Here is a 20,161-nt window from a genome sequence, read left to right as displayed (position 1 = left end):
TTTCATTTTCTTAGTGATTCTAACTGATCATTTTTAAACGCACAGGTTGACAACCAATGCGAAAATGCGAACTCCGGTGTACGAAAACTTAACCATTACTACAACTAGTTTCCCAAGAGCCTAAAATAGGGATGAATATCAGTTGAATTTGTGGTCTCCGCAAATATCAGTTGACTTTGTGGTCAAGGAGAAATCATCCATTTGTAAAGTTTCCCAACGTAAACTGGAACCAGATGGTAGAAACAGTCGGCAACATGCCAAACAAAAAAACACAGTTAAAACACCAGCCAAAAAAGACTGGCTTCCATTGAGAAATTGCGGAGCATACAAAATTAGGAGCTCTATCTCGAAGAAAGTCGCAAGATGCCACTTCCGTTTTCAAAGCAGCATACTGATTTAAGAAACTGAGAAGTGAGAGTGAAATCAACCCACGTACCTCTTATGTTGCTGGCGAATGATAAAGCGCCAAATATTGATTATGATGTCAACCAGTGAGTAGCCAAAATCGAACGAAGAAGATGACCGATAATATCTGATCGAAGCCGATGCGGTTTCTACCTCTGCGTTGATAAAATAAAAAAAAATGGTTTACGTTTAACAACTGGACCTATAAGCCTATAGGTCGTTGCACCAATATCACAATATTTCAGGTATGAAATCGCACAATTTTTCGGTTGTGCATTGTTTACTGGATCTTAAATTTTGATGTGGTCGTCGGCAGCTGAGGGCCATAACTTCCACCGGTTCCCCTCGTGCACTCTACTAAGCCCCCGAAAAACAAGAGAGTACAGCACGATGTTAAATGTTAAAACCTATGGTACTTATTAATGTTTTATTTTGAGTATACGTGTAATCGTTTGTGGCAGCTTGATCGTCATTAGGTCTATACAAGCGGTTCCCAAACTGGGGTCCGCGGTCCAACTGGGGTCCGTAAAGCATTTTCAAAGGATCCGCGAGGAGAATTAGTCTTTAAGCTTTTCAACATTAGACTTTAGCGAATGTTTTTTAAACATTAGTCTATGTTTTAAACATTATCTGTCATCATGATTGTCTTAGAGTTATGCTTAATTATTCGATCATATATCGTGTTTTATGATGTCTCTTGTGACATCATAAAGCACTTATTATGCTGTACTACCTGCTATCAGCGAATCGTTCGTATTAGTCAAAAAGTTGTAACATTAGAAAAAAACGTGACTGCAGTATAGTGTACTACAAGAAACATGGGTCATCTGACCCTTGAATTTTTATAGGGCCGCGAAATTTCAAAATAATTGCAACGGGTCCGCCAAGCAAAATTTTTAGAAAAGTTTGGGAACCGCTGGTCTATACGGTTTTGTATTGTTTTTTACTAACACATTATGGAACTCGTTTTAACTAAGTTAATCGCAATTTCCAGTCTTTGTTGTTAACGTTGTTCTTTCCCGGGGTCCTTTTTGTCCCACTTTTCCCTACTTTTGGGTCATATAGGATATTTGTAATAAAAAAAATAATTACAAGTATATCCGCACTTTTTGGAACATTGTTGAAGCCGTTGTTAAACTGAGAAAAGTCTATTAACTGAATACTATTTAAAATGGGAGCCTCAAAGTAAAGTTGCACCAAACTGACGATAAATGTTCGAGATGTTTCAAGACAAAAGACTGATCCACATAATAACATTTTAGTAAAAGTCATGGGAAGGAAAATAAACTTAACATCAACCCGCCAAACAACATTCACTTAACACAGACCGGTAGCGCCAAAGTTCTGCTAAAAATAAAGCTAAGAAAATTGCCCTAAGATTGAAAGCGTCACAATGGGTTTGTTTAATAACACAAAATATCTAAGCTCTTAAAGTAAAATATGTAAAGCGTGCTAGAATAAAATGTTAATAAAGTATCGCTTTCTACTGGTCTGTTGTAAAGAAAATGTACAAGATCTCTCGTTACGCTTGGTGCACATGCTCTCTCCATATTTAATTCATCCTTCGATATTGAATTGGCAAATGGTTGTAAAACGTTATTTTACTATAACTACAGTTTACACGACGGGTTTGATTTTGAGTTTGTTAATTTTGATTTTGACTTTGTTAATTCAGTTGTGTAACCAGTAAAGTAAAAACTGTTATATTTTGTTATCGGCCATGCCACTGTGTCTGTGATAAGCAGCCCATCTGAAAAGTATGACAGTTTTCGCCTCTTGCGGTGCACGGCCGAAAAAAAATCGGGTGACTGGATGTAACTAAGGTCAAAAGTGCACCCCGCCACTATAACATATGGGAAAACTGGTTGCATATTTATTTTCTAGAAATGCAGGTCTAGTCTGGTAAAAATAAATCGCGGGTGCACTTGTCATATACTTTTTATAGTGGATAAGCGGTAAGATAACTTTAGGAGAAGACAATTTAGCGCACTCCGCTCTGGTTTAGAATCCTGCAACATTTTTTTAGTTATACTGACGTAATTAATCACCAAAAAATGCCAATTTAAATTGGAATGTTTACACAGCCTAAGATTGTGCTGCTGTAAATAAAGGTACTTCTAAAATTTGTGCGAATGTTGTGGATTTAATTAGATTATTACCAGTTAACAAATTACTACTGAAATCCATTAAAGTTTTCCGCAATATTGACTTTTAGCGGCTAAACACATTTCACTGAAATTCCTTACAAAATGAGCAGAGAGTGAACGTCATACTCTCCAATCTGGTCGGTAGTGTAGTAAATTAACGTATAATTACGACTGGTATCAAAATTCGCTCCAATAATATTTTGCTGAATTTCTGTATCAAAATTTTGGTTTTGTATACACACTAGAAAGGTCCTTTTTCATTGTTAGTTCACAGGCCCTCTATATTTCATGGCAAATGACATCACTGGCATCGCTTTAGGCAAACATTCCTCGCCAAAGATTATTGGTGGGGAGGGACTGGAATGCATTCAGGCAACATCCCAAACCAATGCTTGTTGGTGTAAAAGTAACTCACTAAAATTTTGCAATGAAGGATTACATCTATAAAACTTGTAACATACTGTTTACTTTTTCAAATGATCTACACATTTTAAATTTCGGACTTTTACACTCTTGGTAAGTTGTATTTAGTAAATCATGCTAGAAAAAGGCTGACCATCGTTTTAAGTATTCTCTTGTTCATAGACTTTATCTTAAATTTATTTTGACAATTTCTTGCCAAAAATGCCTTTTAAATCTGGAAATGAAGAAGAACAGAGTCGTAAGTTATTTGTTGGTGGGATATCCCATCAGACTACAGATGAAGGTATGAGGGACTATTTTGCTAAATTTGGCAATGTACATGATTGTGTTGTGATACGAGAACAAGGAACTGATCGCTCCAAAGGATTTGGCTTTGTTACATTCGAGAAAGAAGAAGAGGCTGATCTTTGCATGTCGGGAAGACCTCACAACCTGGATGGAAGACAAATGGACGTAAAAAGAGCAGTTTCGAGGGAAGAATCCTCAAAACCAGGCGCACATTATCAAGTTAAAAAGATTTTCATTGGGGGCATAAAAGAGGGATGTGATGAGTCTTCTCTACAGGATTTCTTTGGACAATTCGGATCCGTTGAGTTGTGCGAAATCCCTAGAAATGAACAGAAACAGCCCAAGGGCTTTGCCTTTGTTACATTCACGGATTTTGATGTTGTCGATAAGTTGGTCGCCAAGCGGCATCACAATATAAATGGGATCCGGTGCGAAGTCAAAAAAGCCCTGTCTAAGCAAGACATGGAGAAAGCAAAACAACAGCTTGAGACCAAGCAAAAGCGAAGTGGAGGGGGCTACGAAAGAAGAGGGGGACAAAGTGGAGGACGCAACAGAGGAAGTAGCCAGAGTTATGGTGGTGGTAGTGGTGGTGGAGGTGACAATGGTTATGGTTCATATGATGGTTATGGTGGGTATGGAGGTTCAAATGCTGGTTATGGTGGTGGTAATGATTACGGCTCATCTTGGGGTGGCGATCAGTCAAATTATGGCCCAATGAAATCTCATCACGGCCAGCAGTCTCGCTCCAGTGGTCCTTATGGGGGTGGTTATGGCGGCGGTGGTAGTAGTGGTAGTGGTGGTGGTGGATATGGTTCCTCTGGGGGAAATAGTTACAGTTCATATCCTGACACATCTGGCTATGGCGGCTACGGCAGCAGTTACGGTGGCAATTACAACAGTAGTGGTTACAACAGTAGTGGTTACAACAACAGCAGCGGTGGTTATGGTCAAGGATATGACAATCAAGGTGGTAGCAATAATGGCTATGGGGGTTATGGCGGACAATCACAAAGTGGAGGCAGGGGAAACTATTAGAGGTTCAACTTATCCACACCTAAAGGAATGCTTCAATATTTCCGCTCAACCTCTGTCCGCACTTCCTTGTTTAGTTGTTTTTCTAATAAATAGATTGTCAGCCTTTGCTGTCATTATTTTTCTCAACTCTGTTTTAAGGTCATTAAGATGCGCCAAATTTTGCTTTGATGAATAACGTTGTTCTTCAGAATATATTTCTAATGACAGTTTTATTAAACATAATATGCTATTTGTCCAGCTCACAATTTGATATCGATTTTAATATACGTCAAAGCAAAAACTGTCAATATTATGTGTTTATTTGCTAGTTTAGTGAGGTTACATAACGTTAAATATAGTCATGGACGTTTCAAAATACTTAGCAAACAATGGTGAAAATTATAAGTTTAACTCTAAAATTGCAAAAGAGTTGAAGTCAGGACCTTGTTGCCTTGGAATTGATGAAGCTGGAAGGGGCCCAGTTCTTGGTAAGATTTGAAATAATGCGATATTTTGTTTATTTTTTTGGTTTTGTTTCATACCTCTTGTTATATAGTGCCAATATATATCCATCGATGATAAAAAGCTTACCTATAGGCTATTAGGTTATTTATATACACAAAAATATGGTTTAGTTAAAAGTAGCTTGTGTTATATACCAGGTATGTCCAACCCGCGGCCCGCCCAATGTTTGCATGCGGCCCACCACTTATTCTCACTTTCAGTAACAATTGTTTTCACTATCATCAAAACGTGTACAACTCACAGTGTTTGATGTAGGCCTAATCTTATATATTTTAGCTATAAACGAGTCTAGTGTCGCATTTCAACATCCGTTGAATACTTTTGTGCACCATTATTGCTAAGCAAGACTGGTGTTTTTCTGAATGTGTGTTTTTGGGGACCTTTTTAAGGAAATATATCAGCCCAAAGGTGTCTAACCATGACATGATACGGCATGGCGATATTTACGCACAGGTTCACTCTCAAAGAGTGGGTGTTTATTATAAGTTAAGTTGTTTTATGACGTAACTTATGATGTCACCCATTTAATTTAATAGGTTTTGCCGCCTATCGTAATTTTTATAGTGGCAATGCGGCCCATTCGGCTAAAAGGTGGGACAACCCTGTTATATACCAATATATATCCATCCATGATAAAAAGCCTATAAGCTATATATGTTAGTTATATACACAAAAATATGGTTTAATTAAAAGTGTAGAATAAACAAACATTTAAAATGTTGATATTTAGGACCTATGGTGTACTCTGCTTGTTTCTGTCCCGTTGCGCGCAAGCAAGACCTAGCTGATATGGGTTGTGATGATTCAAAAGCATTGAGTGAAGAAAAAAGGGATGAATTATTTGTCACTCTCAATAATGCAACTGATGATTTTATTGGATGGATGACCAACATTTTGTCGCCAAATTGCATATCGACATCAATGCTGAGCAGGTAGAGAGTTGCTTAGAAAGATCTAATTTATTGATACAGCTATAAAAGCGCTATACTTTTGTATGCAATATATATATATACTGGCTACTACAGTTACATTTTTACTTTGTAGAACAAAATACAACTTGAATGCCCTTTCCCATGACACAGCTATTGACTTAATTCGATCCACAATCAAATTGGGAGTTGATGTGAAAGAAGTTTATGTTGATACTGTTGGACCACCTGAAACGTACCAGGCCAAGTTAAAAGTGAATTACTGTTTTTTCTACTGTTAAAAGTGTATTCTATTTGCAACAGGTTTGGGTTTTCATAAAAAAGTTAAATTTAACAAGGTGATTGGGTAATGGGTATTATTATTTCAAGAGTCAAAACTACAGTTTTAGGCAACAAGATTATAAATATATATATATGTATAATCAGATTGTGAGTAAAAATGTATTGGACAGACTTTTAAAACTATTTGGAAATAAGTTTTTGCCAAAAACTTGTTCTTAGATCACACAATGCTAATGACTAATCACAAATGTATGAAAAATGAATAATATTTTGGCAAATAATTTTAAATAACATTTTGTTCTCGGCTTCAAAAGAGGAAGCATCAGGTCACTGTAATAGATTGAAAAAGCTACCTGATAGTATTAATCTATCAAGAACAGTACCAGCAGTACAAAAAGCATAATAGTGCCCTTTTTCTGGATTTTTTCAGAAACTTTTTCCTGACATTAACATCACTGTTGAGAAGAAGGCTGACGCGAAATTTCCTGTTGTAAGTGCTGCTAGCATTTGCGCCAAAGTCTGTCGCGACAGGGTCATAAAGGAGTGGACATTTAACGAAGGCGATGACATCGGCAAAGACCACGGTTCCGGATATCCAGCAGGTATTTTTAAAAGAGCCTGACACATATTTTGAACTTCCGATAAAGAAAAATGGTTTGCCATATTTTTGAAACTTTAGCTCAAATTCTTATGTAAAGAAGACCGCGTTGACTGGTTGAAACTTAATATTCGTTTCGCCTCTAATCCGCCATTATTTTTCATTTTGAATCCTACAACGCTCATAAAAAGTATTTAACCGGAGCTTTCTATTGTTACCCCGCGCACAGGCCGAACAGTTTTTGACGACAAACTTTTATATAATAATAAATGTTTGCTGGCTTATATCTTAAAGAGGATTCACACGTCCAACCCCACTTTTTATACCCGCTCTTGGATGTGTTTACGTAGCGTTGCCATGACAGCTACCTCCTGGCTGCTCTCCCTGGGAACAAAACAATCGAACCTTATTTGCCTGATCACGATTTTAGTGCAAGCAGATCCAGGCTAAAAAAACAACCACCCTGCAGTAAGGTTCGAACTCACGACCTCCGGACATACCGGGACAGTCGCTCTACCAACTACATAGGTTCAGAGGAAAGTCGTGAAACAACCATGACACCATTGCTTCACTAAATTCAGCACAAACTGCCCTATATTAATGGAGAGCTGTACAGTGCTTTACTTCCCATATGTATACATTACTCGACCGCGTACACGATGTAAAAATGTAGGTCATGAGTTTTCGTTTGTTTGTTCGCAGACCCACTGACGAAGGCGTGGCTTCGCAAGAACATCGACCCCGTTTTCGGCTTTCCGGGCTTCGTGCGCTTTAGTTGGTCGACAGGTAAATATCGCGCCCCGTTTTCACGTTAAATTTTATATCGCCACACTTGTTAACTCACTTCTTATAATGTATTGCAATTTGCCTCAATTGATTTTGCTGCGAGACATCTGGCAGTGTAACAACCCAACCCCGAATCTAAAGTTACCTATCACGAATTTGTTACTTATTTTTTTAAATCAGAAAAAATTCAACGCAACAATCATAAATCTAATTTGTACGACCACACTCTGTAGCTAGCAAGATATTAGACGACGAGGCGGTTCCGGTTCACTGGCCCGACGACGACGACCAATCAGAAGGCGACTCGTCATCCAAAACTCCTGCCATTACCTCATTTTTCGGTTCCTCCAATCCGGACCCAAGGCATCGCTATTTTATCGACAACAACTTAACTTCTGTCGCCACTCTCTGAAAGTTAATTGTTCTCTTACCTTCTACTGTCCATCGTTTTTCACTGCCCGATTTTTTTTCTTTGTTTTTCTAGTAAAACTTTTTACCAAACTTACGTTTATTGTATAATTGAGTGTTCTTGCATAGCGGTATCCAAAATGTTTGAGAACTTGTATTACAAACCGGTTCGCTGTTTAGTTAAAAACGTTAAATTTTGTCAGTTTACCAGTTGGATGATCTTACATCTATTTGTTTTCTGTCGATTTTTTAGTAAGAGAGATGGTAAAAAACAAAAAAGACACCCCTGATACGTTTAGAGATTTTATTTTCAAAATTACGAGAAAACCTTATGAAAAAAGACTCTTGATTCTACCAGGAGCGGATCCAAAATTTTTGTTTAGGATGTCCATGAAGCTTTTATAAATGACGTCAAAAGTTACGTCATAAAACAAATAATCTTAAAACTTTTAAAACTGGTTGTTTTCGAGCTAATTAAACGTGCGCAAAAAGTGGATCCGTGACACCTTATGCGCATATTGCTCGAAATAACGGCATTTATAGTCTATTTCAAAATAAATTGCACTTAAAATAGTTTGAGTCACAAGGCGCAAACAAATTTTTATTTACGTAGTAAAAGTTGCCAAAAAATGTGCTTTGTGACCGTTACTATCCTTAATTTAAAACAGCACGTATGTCGCTAGGATACCTGGAAGATGATATAATAAATGTACAGGAAAATGGATAGCATCGAGGTAAATTAGTAAGGCTTGTATGTATGCTGTTTGGCCAAGAGGCTAATGTGGCAAACCGTTTTGAACGGCTTTTAAAGCTGCGTTCCTACAGTTGCTGCTCTTGGTCGGTGATTTGTCATAACAGTTCTCGCTTTTTCGCGACAGAATATGCGTCGCAAAAGTTTCTTCGACGCCATGCGAAGGTTACAAGAACCAAGGTTGTAAAAAATCGGGTTCAGACATTCGCTGAACCTAAGGCAGAGGTAGGTCGAGACGCCAAACCAGTAGTCGGTGGCGTAAATATCATGCTTTGGTGTTACGGTTGTCCAGAGCAAATACACCGTTTGTGGAATGTAGCCAACCATAAAGGCAAACGTAATGAGAGTGAGTTGAACGACAACGCGCCTCAGGTTTTGATAATGCATAACGTCGGAGGATGAACAGTTTTGCTGTCTGACTGCCGCTGGTGGGGTTCGAACTGGCGAAGTCGCCAATTGCGGCATCGGGATTTCACATGGTTCTGGTGAATTCATCTGCCGCTCGTTGGCTTGAACACTGCTGTTTGCATCAATTACGATGTCCGGCAGGTTTTCGCAGACCGTCGCAATTGCAGGGTTAGATTGGCCCCTCAGGGATCGCTTCGGCGTAGGAGAATGGTACTGCTTCATCCATCTAAATGTTACGTTAAGGTGTTACTATCGCGATGCCATATATAATACAACAAGGCCTAAATTAATGATAGTAAGCCTACACGAAAATTTGCCCAAACTGCCAGTTGAAATATTGACGCTAACGTGCCATTTAAACACGACACGTATTACTCAAATGAGACTCTGCGGTTGTAATACGCTCACTGCTGGTTACTCAGCTTAGCACATTCACAAAGCCTGTCAGCAAATGTTAAATGCGTTTAGGCTTACTTGCGTCGCTGCACGAGCGTTTTCGCAATCATCACGGAGAAGACTATCACAAAGATATCAGGCGCATAAAAGAACAGCGGGCTTGTTATTGCCATGTAGATGTTATACTGCTGCACGCAGCAATCCACGTCTGTTACATCCAGTATTGAACAGGCCGGCCAGCTGCTTCCGAATGGTTCGTCGTCTATACAAAAGAACAACAATCCACTGGCGAATTAAACTTATTTTCTCATGGATTCATTTTGTGTCTTACGTAAATGTCTTAACGGCTTATCTAAGGTTACAATTTTGTTTGTTATACTTAGCAAAACTTTTTTGCCACAGTTAATAATTTTACAAATCCGACTGTTTCGATTACCAGTTAGTCAAAACCTAATGTCCTAAAAGGTTTCGTTTATTGCCCTTCAACAATCACGGGGTGGTTTTCCTAAATATCTAGAATTATGTTGAAACGTTAATTATACGAATGGCAGTTTGTTACATTTTTGTACGTTATTTAATGTCCTTAAAATAAACATAGTTAGCTTTTTATAGACATGTTCAGGTGTTTTTTAAGGTTTGGTTTGGGTGACCGCTAAGTAGTTTTAAGAGACCGCAAGTGTTTCATTTAAATACCAAAAAGTTGCAAGTCCAACATTATAGTTGAACAGCAGTATAGATATGAAAGTCTAAATGTCTAAAAGGTTAAGCTGTATTATAGAATGGAATTTACGGTCCAATGTTTTCTAAATTTAGATTTTTTTATACTAACCTCTGTAGTCATCAACTCCCATAAAATCTACCAGGGGCAAAGCAGCTATGAGTGCCACCAGCCACAGACAGACGATGTATATTAAGGTGATCGGCCTGGAAATCTTTGCAATGAGGAATGGCCGCTTGATGGCGATAAGGCGCAACCCGGCAAAGGAAAAAATGTGCAATGACGTCACGTAACTCGTTGTAAAATCGCTGGTCCAGTAAAATTTGCCTAAAAAATTTAACAAAAATTGAATAAAAATATTTGTTTGTCATATATAGGCCTACCCATGGACATTGTTATATTGTCCTGAAAACAAACACTGGTGGTTTCTGCTTAATAGAATATGACACGCAAAGAAAATATCGACAGCGGGAGAAAGCGAAATAGGAGAGCTCTTGTCTTTCTTGTTTAAACAACGTCGAAGATAAAAGGGCTTTTAGTTAATGTTGGATGTTGACCTCCCTTTCCTGATTACACATAGCGTTATATACAAATATATTTTTAGCACGAACGACAAGTAAGCAATAGCAACGATTTCTCCATCATTTAACGAAATATCTGGTGGAATTTGCTTAATTATAACTGTAGTAAAAGGATAACAACAACTAGCATTTTAAAGGTCTCCATAAAGCGGTATGCATCCTAGTGTGCATATTTTTCCTGTTATATCTTTCCTTACTTGATCTCCCCAGAGTGCCATTTTAAACTACTTTCTACCTGTATGATTATATCGATAAGTCAATATCACCGGAGTTTTATCATAATGTTTTAGTGACGGAGGTCTACAATTGCCAACACATCACAAGTCTAACTTACACCAAAATGAGCCCCAATGCCAGTGTTGAAAGCCCCAGGTCCTCCTGTAGAGCCAGAGTGGAGAACAGACCACCGCCGAAATAAGGTCCGAGATACAGAGACTGAATATGAACAAGTTTGGGGCTGTATGGAGGTGTTTGTTGATGAAGATTACCGCCATGGTTAGGGTGCTGCCTGCAACTCCCACAACCAGAAATATGACGATGAACAATGAAATGATGATGTTTGACGTTCCCGTTGTAATATTTTCTGTGGAGGTATGACAAATTTGGGTGAAATTTGATCTATCGGTGTTTGTTGAAGGATTTATCGTTTCGGGCTTACAGTCTGAAACTTTGTAACGCTGAATAATTTTACCTGGTAAAGCTTTGTCTTTCGAAATTGATACAAGTGTAGGAGTTATATTTTAGGGCACAGTTTCTTAACCGTTGTTATTTGGGGGCGAACCTAGATACATCGAAAAATATGGCGGCGTAGTTAGAAATAAGGCGTAAATAGGACTAATACCTAATACAGGTAGTCGTATTAACGACGAAATCGAAAGAAGGCCTAAATAGCCAAAATAAGGCCTATATAAACAACCTTTTATAGTATGGAAGAATCACATATTATTCTGATTTGGATATTGTCGCTTTGTAGGTCTTATTGGAATGGTCGTTTGTCGCGGTTCAGTAAAGATCTTATGATTCGTTAGTTTATTATTAGTGAGAAGAAAATCGCTCTAATAAGGTGTTTTTTAAAAATGGTTTTACCGTCTGCTAAGTCAAATTGATAACATTTATTTAAAATCGACAATCCAACCTGTAGTAACCTGCTGGGAAAATACCACAAAATAAGCTGTGACTGTGACAGGTCATTTTACGCAAATATTGATCAATTCGACTAGCCGACCGCCATATTGACATTCTGTGCGTTATTTGTAGGCTAACGTCTGTCGCCTGTAACATTTCAGGATGTTGACCCGTTATCAAATACTCCTCCCCAATAGGAATTTTAATTGATTTTCTTGTTGGCTGGGTTGTTATTTTATCAAACACCACAAAAAAGTGGATGACCAAATTGAAATATTTAAACCAATCCAACCCTAGATACTTGAAAGTTAAAATTTGAACCCCATTATGATAAGTTCATATTCGCTATGTGTTTTACCACGTGTTGTCAAAACCGTACGAATTACAAAATTATTTCTCATTATATAATATCGTTCAAATTTAAAGAGTTAGTGAATTACTGGAAATAAAAGTTACTGAAATAACACAACTAGAAAAAGACGTTCCAAAATACATTTGTTGAAATTACCGAAGTCGGTGAAAGTGAAGTAAAACAATAACCTTAGTACAGTAGTTATCAACAGGGGTGCCGCGACACCCTTGTGTGCCATTTCTAATGCCCAAGGGTGCCGAGAGATATTTGAGAATTTTAAGAATCTGACTTTTGCTCAACTCTTACAACTTTTAGTGTAAGATTAGAGTAAAATAAGTCCAAAAATAAATTAGCTAAGTTTGCACAACTTTGATTACGTAGTTCAGTTAAAAGAATAGGGTCTTTTCAGATATTAAGAGATAGAGATTCCCCGAACAGAATAACACATAACAGTCAAAAAACAATAAGTATTCGCGCGAAGCTCCAAAAATTTGCTGATATGTGTAATAAAAAGGAAATAAAAAGTTAGAAAAGCGGTCTTGTTGGCGTGCAGTTTATTCAGATCATGCTGAGAAATGATAACTTAGATTCATCTCGAAAGAAGATTATTTCATCAAAATAGCCATATGGCGACGCAAAAAGAGTCATATATGGCTCGCAAGCCATAGATTTCCGACCCCTCCTCTGGACTGTCGCATATATTTTGCTAGATATCTCAATTTAAATATATGCGCACATTCACGACCCCCCGCCCAAACTGTAAGAAGATGGAATAATATTATGAAATAATTAAATGCGTATAGGCTAAATAATCCCGCGACTGCGAGATATCTATGAGGTTGTTAAGGGTGTAAAAGTGCCGAATAATACAATACGACTGCAATTATCTTTCCCCGCGTAATATTTTGCAGATTATTAGCATAACCATTAAGCATACCAACCCAGTGAAATTTCAAATTTCTCCAGCGGTTTCCCAAATTTTGGACTTGCAGCTTTTTGGTATTTAAATGAAACACTTGCGGTCTCTTAAAACTACTTAGCGGTCACCCAAACCAAACCTTAAAAAAAAAACCTGCGTATTACAACCTAATATTGTTCAACTTGCGATTGAAATCATCATGTTTGCACGTTTTCGGATTCTAACTTTAAATGTTTGCTGACCTTTTTTTTTTTGTTTCAAGTTTGACCGGACACAGCGCATCTTACTGTACGTTATTATTTTTGGTAAAATAAGGTGCTGTTTGGTGACACATTATAGGCTAAACTGAAATTTGTTTTGTTTTATTGTTTAAATATTGGACAATTTATCTTTTTTTAAACCATATTTAGTCCAATCAAATCCTTTTTTAAATCAAATTAAAGTTGTGACACTACTTGTGCTGGCCCAACATAATTATTTATGAAAATGATGTCAAATATTAGACTGAGATTCGAATGCATTTCTTATGTGAACTTAATCCAATTTGAAAATATATTTGACAAACTTTATACTACAAACGTATGGACATTGCGGCGAACCACATTTAGACATATCATAAGTAAAATTTAGTCCTCTAGAAAAAGTTCTTTAGATAAATAAACTAACAGATCCTACCTGACGAAGAAGCGTTTGTAAAGTTCATCTTGTTCAGCGCGAAAAACCTTTATTCGCACATTCGTAGAGCTTTATATTGTCGTAAGCCGCATTATTGCAACATTTCCTTGCAAAGGCGGTATTTTGGGTGACGCCGCGGGTGACGGCAAAAACTGTTTTTTGCTATACCTTTGTAAGCCTTTGCTAATCCAGGTATCGGAGAAGAAATCGATCAGTATAATAATATTTGCTCAATTTCAATATTTTAAAATTTTCCCATTGTATTTTCTCTTTCTGTTTGTTGCATCATGCTTTTTTTAGCCTGGTTGAAATACTTCAAAGCTATGTGGTCATATTTTATTGTGAGCAACCTTAATTAAACTTGTGATTTATCGTTCCCTGCAACGAACTAGTAAGGTGTATAGTAGCCCTAATCGTTACAAAAGAAACAATAAATTTAGGATCCCTGTTAATTACAAATATGCACACATTAGGTAAATCTCGTTGTTGGTTTTAAAAATCCTGATGTTAAATAATTAGAGTTAAACTATACTCTCAAAATAACGAGTTTGTTCATGTTATATGGCTCCAGTTTTATTTTTGCATTGTCTTAATGACCGCAGGCAATACGCCATCACAGCATAATCAAAACATAAACCAGCCAACGTATTTTCCATGCAATCGAAATAAATTATTTTCCCATAAAAAATTTAGAAAACCTTTACATATGATCACAAGTTTAAAGAAGATATTGAATGATGTTGATGAGTTTATTAAATTGGTTAAGGTTTTGACGAAAGGTAGGCTTTACTTGCATTTGGGAATTAAACTTTATTATTATGGATAACATGTTTTTTTATATGCATATTAATATAATTTATTGATGTTCCATTCGCGTAAAAAGTACGTCAAAGCTTCTGCAATATAGTGTTAGACACCGACTGGAGCAAAGTTTTGTTTTAAGTGCAGGAACAATTCGTTACACGCAAATAATAAATGAAACGTACACCATAAAAAATCGCGGGTGTGTAGGAAAGGCCGTGGCAAACCGTAGCAAAGTCAGGAGGTGCACCGTTTTGCTTTTCCCACACACAGGAGATATATTTAAAAGGCAAGATAAGCTATTATAACTACAAAACAAACAAAAAAGCAAAAGATAACTTGCACCACCAACAAAAAAGGCGCGTGTGCGCAATTCAATAAAGGCTGTGCACCTGATCGTTTTGGCACAAAAAGAACAATTAAATGTATGCTAATTTAGAGAATTGATCGATTTGTTGTAAAGAAAAAATACTATAAAACAACTAGGGCCTACCAATAACCCAGTTTTTCATTAAGTTGAATTGTTTTTACACTTCGGTCGGGGTAAGGGAGGCGCTACCCATTCAAGAAGGTGCTACTCAATTTCAAGCCAAAGCCGAAATTGACTTATTTTTATTAGCTATTTTATCTAGGCTCGTATGTGTGTTTGCGTGACCCGGGTCCGTGTATATTCAAACAAGCAAATCCGGCACTCGACATCATTATCTGCCTCTGCGCTTGACGGTGGGCAGAGGAGCGGGCATGTGGTGATAGATGGGCGAGGGCAGAAAGGCGTAAGTGCGGTCCAAACCGGACGCGACCGGTTTCTGCTTGTTCATGTCACGTGACGTATCGTCGGTCAGCGAACCCGCGTGCGACACCTCGCGGTAGGCGTTATTGTTGTGCCTGTCGCTTGTTTTCTTCTTGGATTCGACCGAGAAACGCTTGGCCTCGTTGGCGGCCCTGGCCATCAGGTACCGTCGGTAGGGATCGGCCATCAGGTGAATTCCGCTCACACCTGTAATCCCGCCGTCCGCACGGGGTCGCAAGAGAGCCGACGAAGAATAGCTGTTTAAGACGAACTTTCGATGCTGTAACAAAACGTTGTATTAATTTGTCAACAAAATACTGGCTTAAGGTTGGTTTGTTTTGCTTTAAATTGATAGCTATTCGTCGTGTCACACCCATGGTTAAAATTGCCCTGTATTACCAATACCCGTATTTAGCATATGATAAACGTCTGTGTGTACATAAATGTCTGTGTGAACCAAGGATCATTTGTTCACACATCGCATGAACTGATCATACAAAAAACAAAAACGTTCTACGAATTTGGCGCAAGTGCAGCAATAAACAGCAACATTCAATTCGAGTGTTAACATTTAAAAAATATTGACTTAGGTGCTTTTATACCTTGTTGCTAAACAATGTAGAAAAGAGTAAGTGTTATTTGAAAGTGCAAAATATACTATTATAGTTTTAAGCGGAACGTTGAAAATATAATTTAAAACGATTTTTTAAGTAGGCCTATGAAGTTTTTTTACTAAAAAATACCTCGGTCTAATAACTGAAGTGTGCTAAAATGGTGCCAAACACAAGTCTTGTCTTATATTTAATCAGTCAGTGAAAATTTATCACATTTTTTTCGAAATTACTAACCTCTTCGCGAGTCATCGGATCATGTCCATCCTCAGACAAACCGGCGTTCGTAAAACAATGATCCAAGGGTAACTTGACGCGAGATTCTCGGGATTTTGGGTTGCTTCTTTATAAAAAAGCACATCTAAAGTTAGAGGATTGCGCAAAAGCTTCAACGCTTTTGCACCCGGGCGGTTGGTGAAGGTTTTATTTATATTTATACCTTTTAAGACCAACTTGTCAGGGATTAAGCTCACTCACCAAGTCGATATTCCAGTACTTCTTATGTGGCTCTTTGTTAGTTTTGGTGATGTAATTAGTTTTAAAAGGAGGGCATATACTTGTGCTGTGGTGTTACAAAAGTTATTATGACTCATAAAAAGTTTCCATAAGGTCAATACACATGCTGGTTATGATAACTCCAACGCCTTGGTATGTTGGCTGACGCACACGTTATTCTCGGTCAAAATACCTACCTTTTCACAGTAAACTCCGGCACCGCGGTGGGGACAAGGTTGGTGGCTCGCAGATGTTCCTGGTTCTGCGACAGCGACACGCTCCACTTAGCTCCACCTCGTCCGCCTTGCCCTAGTCTCGCAGCAGCGGCGGCGCGGTTCTCGCGGCTGACTTCAGGGTCCAGCTTGAAGGTGACGCTCTTGGAAGGCGAAACTGTGACCAACCGAGTCGGGTCGTTCCGGCTGGCGGAACCAGCTCGATTGGTGCGCGAATTTTCCGTTTCCGTCCGTTTTCCGCGCCGGAATGAGGCGCCCAATTGTGGAAGGTTTTCGAGCTCTGGCGAGTGGCGCCGGTTTTCCCGCCGCCCGTTATTGGCCGGGAGACTGTCGGAGGCGTACTTAGTCGCGATCTTGTGAATGGCGGCGGCCTCCTGCATCTTGCCGCGCTGAATCAGTGACGCCGTGAGCTTAGCCATGCCAGAATCGAGCGACATAACGCCGAGCGATCGTGAAGAACGGTTGCTAGTCCCGGAACCCGCCCTTTTCAGTATCGACTTTGGCATCGGGGCCGGCTCCTGCGGAAAAATGTCCTCGTTGTTTGCTGGTGGCGCCGGCGATACACTGAGAGCGGGAACGGTACGAATCAGAGCCGCGTTGCCGGAAACCTCTATATCTGGCTTGGAGGTACGTCGACTGGTTGGGCGCGACTGGTAGGCTCCCCTGTGCTTGTAATCACGTGATACGGGCCTTACCACGTCCATGGCTCTTCGTACTGGCTTTTCAGCGGCAGCGACAAGCAAACTTTGTTCGGTGGCTGTAGTTTTTTGCGCTGGTACAGAGTGCGCGTTCAAAAGGCTCTGGGCGGCGGGGGCACGCTTTTTTGCCATAACTGGAGGCTGCGCGCTGGTTGCTAAGCGACGCGGAGGGGAGTTGCGCGTTGGGAGGTCCTGTCCAGAAAAGGTGAGACTTCGGTCGAGGAGCGAACAGCGTTCTACTGTGATTCCCGGCAGTTTCTCCAGAATCTGCATCATCGTGGCGAACCGGGGACCAAATATGGCTACCGTTTCGCTACTGCGGGCGACCGCTTGCCGTTACCATAACTTCACAAGTTTGTTGCTGTGCATTCGGCTTACGTTAGCGATATTGTGCACAAGCCTGGAGGTGCGGAATTATTTGTCGGCACAGACTCACCGCAGACTAAGTACAGCACCTGCGGTTAAGCACACAAAAGATAGGCAAAATAAGAAAAGTCGCGGTTGCAATAATGCGATTATACGTGCACGAATAAGCTCGGTGATTTTGCACAATAAATGCGGCTAGTTTTATGCAGATAACCTTGTTCAATCTTTAAAACTGATTCCAGGGTACTCCTTACAGCAAAACCATTATTTATTTGGCAAATACCTCACTCGTTTAACAAAAGTAAAAGCGTTTTGAACTCAGATTAATTAACCTTCCCGAACTCAATCTTTACAAATTAATAAAGACAATGGCATTGAATTAAAACCAACCAAACTGAAACAATTAAATCATATATTTAAGTTAACAAATTAATATTGGCATGTAGAATCTTTACTTTTAAATCATTTCTGTTTGACTATTTTATAAGGTTTCATTTTCTCAAGGTTAAATATCAGTAAAATGCTGATATCACTGCCAATGTATATATAGAACACAAAGGAAAAAAAATGTTTTCTAAACTTGAGTTCCACAAGAGTGTTAGTGGTTATCGGTAGCAAATTTTACCACTGACTAATAAAATACTTGTTTCGAAAATTTGCGGCATTCCATACGGGCAAGACTATCAGTTGCTCTACAGCTCGCATCGTTTATCTGTTCGCGAACATTAATTATATTTAGCAGCTGTGGTTCTTAGATCATAAACCAGTTCTCGGAAAGTTCAGAAGCTTTAATCAACACGTCTTCTCAGCTCAATTTTCGAATTTTCGCACTTGTTGTAAAAAATGTATGTCAAGTGAGACCTCGTGTTGTTTGGCGCCGCAATGCTAAGCACGCATTTAATGTACTCGAGGTACACGGGTAATTTCACAATAAAATGAGAATGTGCGTAAGTAGAAGCAATTACAACACCTTGTTGGTTCGAACTGTGACTTCTGCTTTTACATAGCTTATAGATTTAAAGCAAACATTACAAAATTAGATTTATCGAAAAAATGGCCTGAAATTTGATTATATTTGCAAACATCAATAAAACTAAAAATGACCTCTAAATAAAACCAAACGGTAGCATGCGGACTACCCGTTATAATCCCTCATAGTATGCATTTTAAACCCAGCAATATTCCAAATGTTTGCTAACTTAACCATTCCCTAACTCTGACAAAGACATAGCAAACGTCGAAATGGCCACGACGCACACTATATAGGAGCAAAACTAATTGTATCACTTGACTTTATACCGAACAACCTCTACAACGTCGCTCTACATCGCTGTTCTAACGTATAGACCAGTTGTGTTTAACATTACATGCAAACGAAGTCTACAACCTAAATAACCCCCTTTTTGTGTTCAAAGTGCACTTCTGTAAACCAAAGACCACTTGCGGCAACTTGTTATTTTAGTGACGTGGTAGGGAGAGTTTCGCGAAAGGAATAATTGCGACGTTCCCTGTTTTTAAGATAATTATTTTCGTTATCCTGAAAGCCGCTCCCACATTTTCCTTTACCACATTTTACGCAATACGCGGTAGTTTTGAAACAATTACGTAACCCTTACGCCGGTTTTTGTACTAACTTATATTAAAATTATATATTGTGGTTATAAAAAAAGAAAAAATGAAATGATGTAGAATCACTTTATATAGCAGACAACACGACTTCAGCAACTTTTAAAGCAAACAAAAAACATAAAGCAGTATCGTCACAGGTTGTGCAATTATATTCTTATGTTAGAACGGAAAGTTGATTGACAATCGTTCTTCAGACAAGACAAACTCGATCGGCCACCTTTATTTCTTGTGTTGCGAGCTAGCTTGGATTTCTGTCCAAAGGTGTTGCTCGCACTTACGGAAACCGCCCGTTGATCAGATAACCATTCCGATAAGGAATCAGTCACCGCAGCTCGGTGTTCACGAGGTGATGTTTAATCTAATTCGCCCGACCCGACCGCTGCCTAGAGCAATTATTATCCAAACCGTTGCTTTACTACAAACAAACAGATAGGAGCTCAACCGGATTGCCTTAACGTGCGGCTTAAAAACTTTAACCTTGTTTGTGGAAAGCTGTGTGCCTTTTTGTAACTGGCTACGAAATACTAGTATATTTCTACACATGTTGGCCAGAAAACAAAATGCTGATTAGAAGCAATTAGAAAAAGTATAGCATTATACTCTTGTGTTTTGAATAAACGACAACTGATGTTATGTAGATCATTTTAAACTAAAAAGTATAGATCTTTAATATTTACATTGTTCTAGAAAATATTTGTTTATTAATTGCTAAATTATCAAAATGCTTTGCTGGTTTACCGAATCAGGATTTGTTTCCAAAACCACCTAAGAATAAAAATGTTTTACGCCAAACGTCACACAATAAATA

The 20,161-nt window shown here is 38.6% G+C and overlaps 4 protein-coding genes across 4 annotated transcripts; 2 read left to right on the top strand and 2 right to left on the bottom strand.

Annotated features, from left to right (window-relative positions):
* The first annotated feature begins 3,141 nt into the window (after window positions 1-3,141).
* On the top strand, window positions 3,142-4,298 carry LOC146163650 (heterogeneous nuclear ribonucleoprotein A3 homolog 2-like). Its single transcript, XM_083380561.1, has one exon. The coding sequence runs from the start codon at window positions 3,177-3,179 to the stop codon at window positions 4,296-4,298; it is 1,122 nt and encodes a 373-aa protein (XP_083236687.1). The 5' UTR covers window positions 3,142-3,176.
* Window positions 4,175-7,896, top strand: LOC146163649 (ribonuclease H2 subunit A-like). The gene is made up of 6 exons (XM_083381051.1): window positions 4,175-4,765; window positions 5,533-5,734; window positions 5,847-5,985; window positions 6,444-6,615; window positions 7,314-7,397; window positions 7,631-7,896. The coding sequence occupies exons 1-6, from the start codon at window positions 4,639-4,641 to the stop codon at window positions 7,807-7,809; spliced, it is 903 nt and encodes a 300-aa protein (XP_083237177.1). The 5' UTR covers window positions 4,175-4,638; the 3' UTR covers window positions 7,810-7,896.
* Window positions 7,897-8,610: 714 nt separating this feature from the next.
* On the bottom strand, window positions 8,611-11,168 carry LOC146163648 (neurotensin receptor type 1-like). Its single transcript, XM_083380560.1, has 4 exons — window positions 10,994-11,168; window positions 10,190-10,405; window positions 9,439-9,622; window positions 8,611-9,190 (listed from the first exon to the last, which is right to left on the bottom strand). The coding sequence occupies exons 1-4, from the start codon at window positions 11,151-11,153 to the stop codon at window positions 8,611-8,613; spliced, it is 1,140 nt and encodes a 379-aa protein (XP_083236686.1). The 5' UTR covers window positions 11,154-11,168.
* A 3,966-nt stretch (window positions 11,169-15,134) lies between these two features.
* LOC146163647 (uncharacterized) lies at window positions 15,135-19,078 on the bottom strand. Its single transcript, XM_083380558.1, has 3 exons — window positions 16,625-19,078; window positions 16,170-16,275; window positions 15,135-15,601 (listed from the first exon to the last, which is right to left on the bottom strand). The coding sequence occupies exons 1-3, from the start codon at window positions 17,632-17,634 to the stop codon at window positions 15,233-15,235; spliced, it is 1,485 nt and encodes a 494-aa protein (XP_083236684.1). The 5' UTR covers window positions 17,635-19,078; the 3' UTR covers window positions 15,135-15,232.
* Between the last annotated feature and the right edge of the window lie 1,083 nt (window positions 19,079-20,161).

This window comes from Ascidiella aspersa, chromosome 2, assembly GCF_963924565.1.
Source record: "Ascidiella aspersa chromosome 2, kaAscAspe10.2, whole genome shotgun sequence".
NCBI classification, from domain to species: Eukaryota; Metazoa; Chordata; class Ascidiacea; order Phlebobranchia; family Ascidiidae; genus Ascidiella; species Ascidiella aspersa.
The sequence above is the reverse complement of the archived record's forward strand: the minus strand, read 5'-3'. Positions and strand labels throughout refer to the sequence as shown.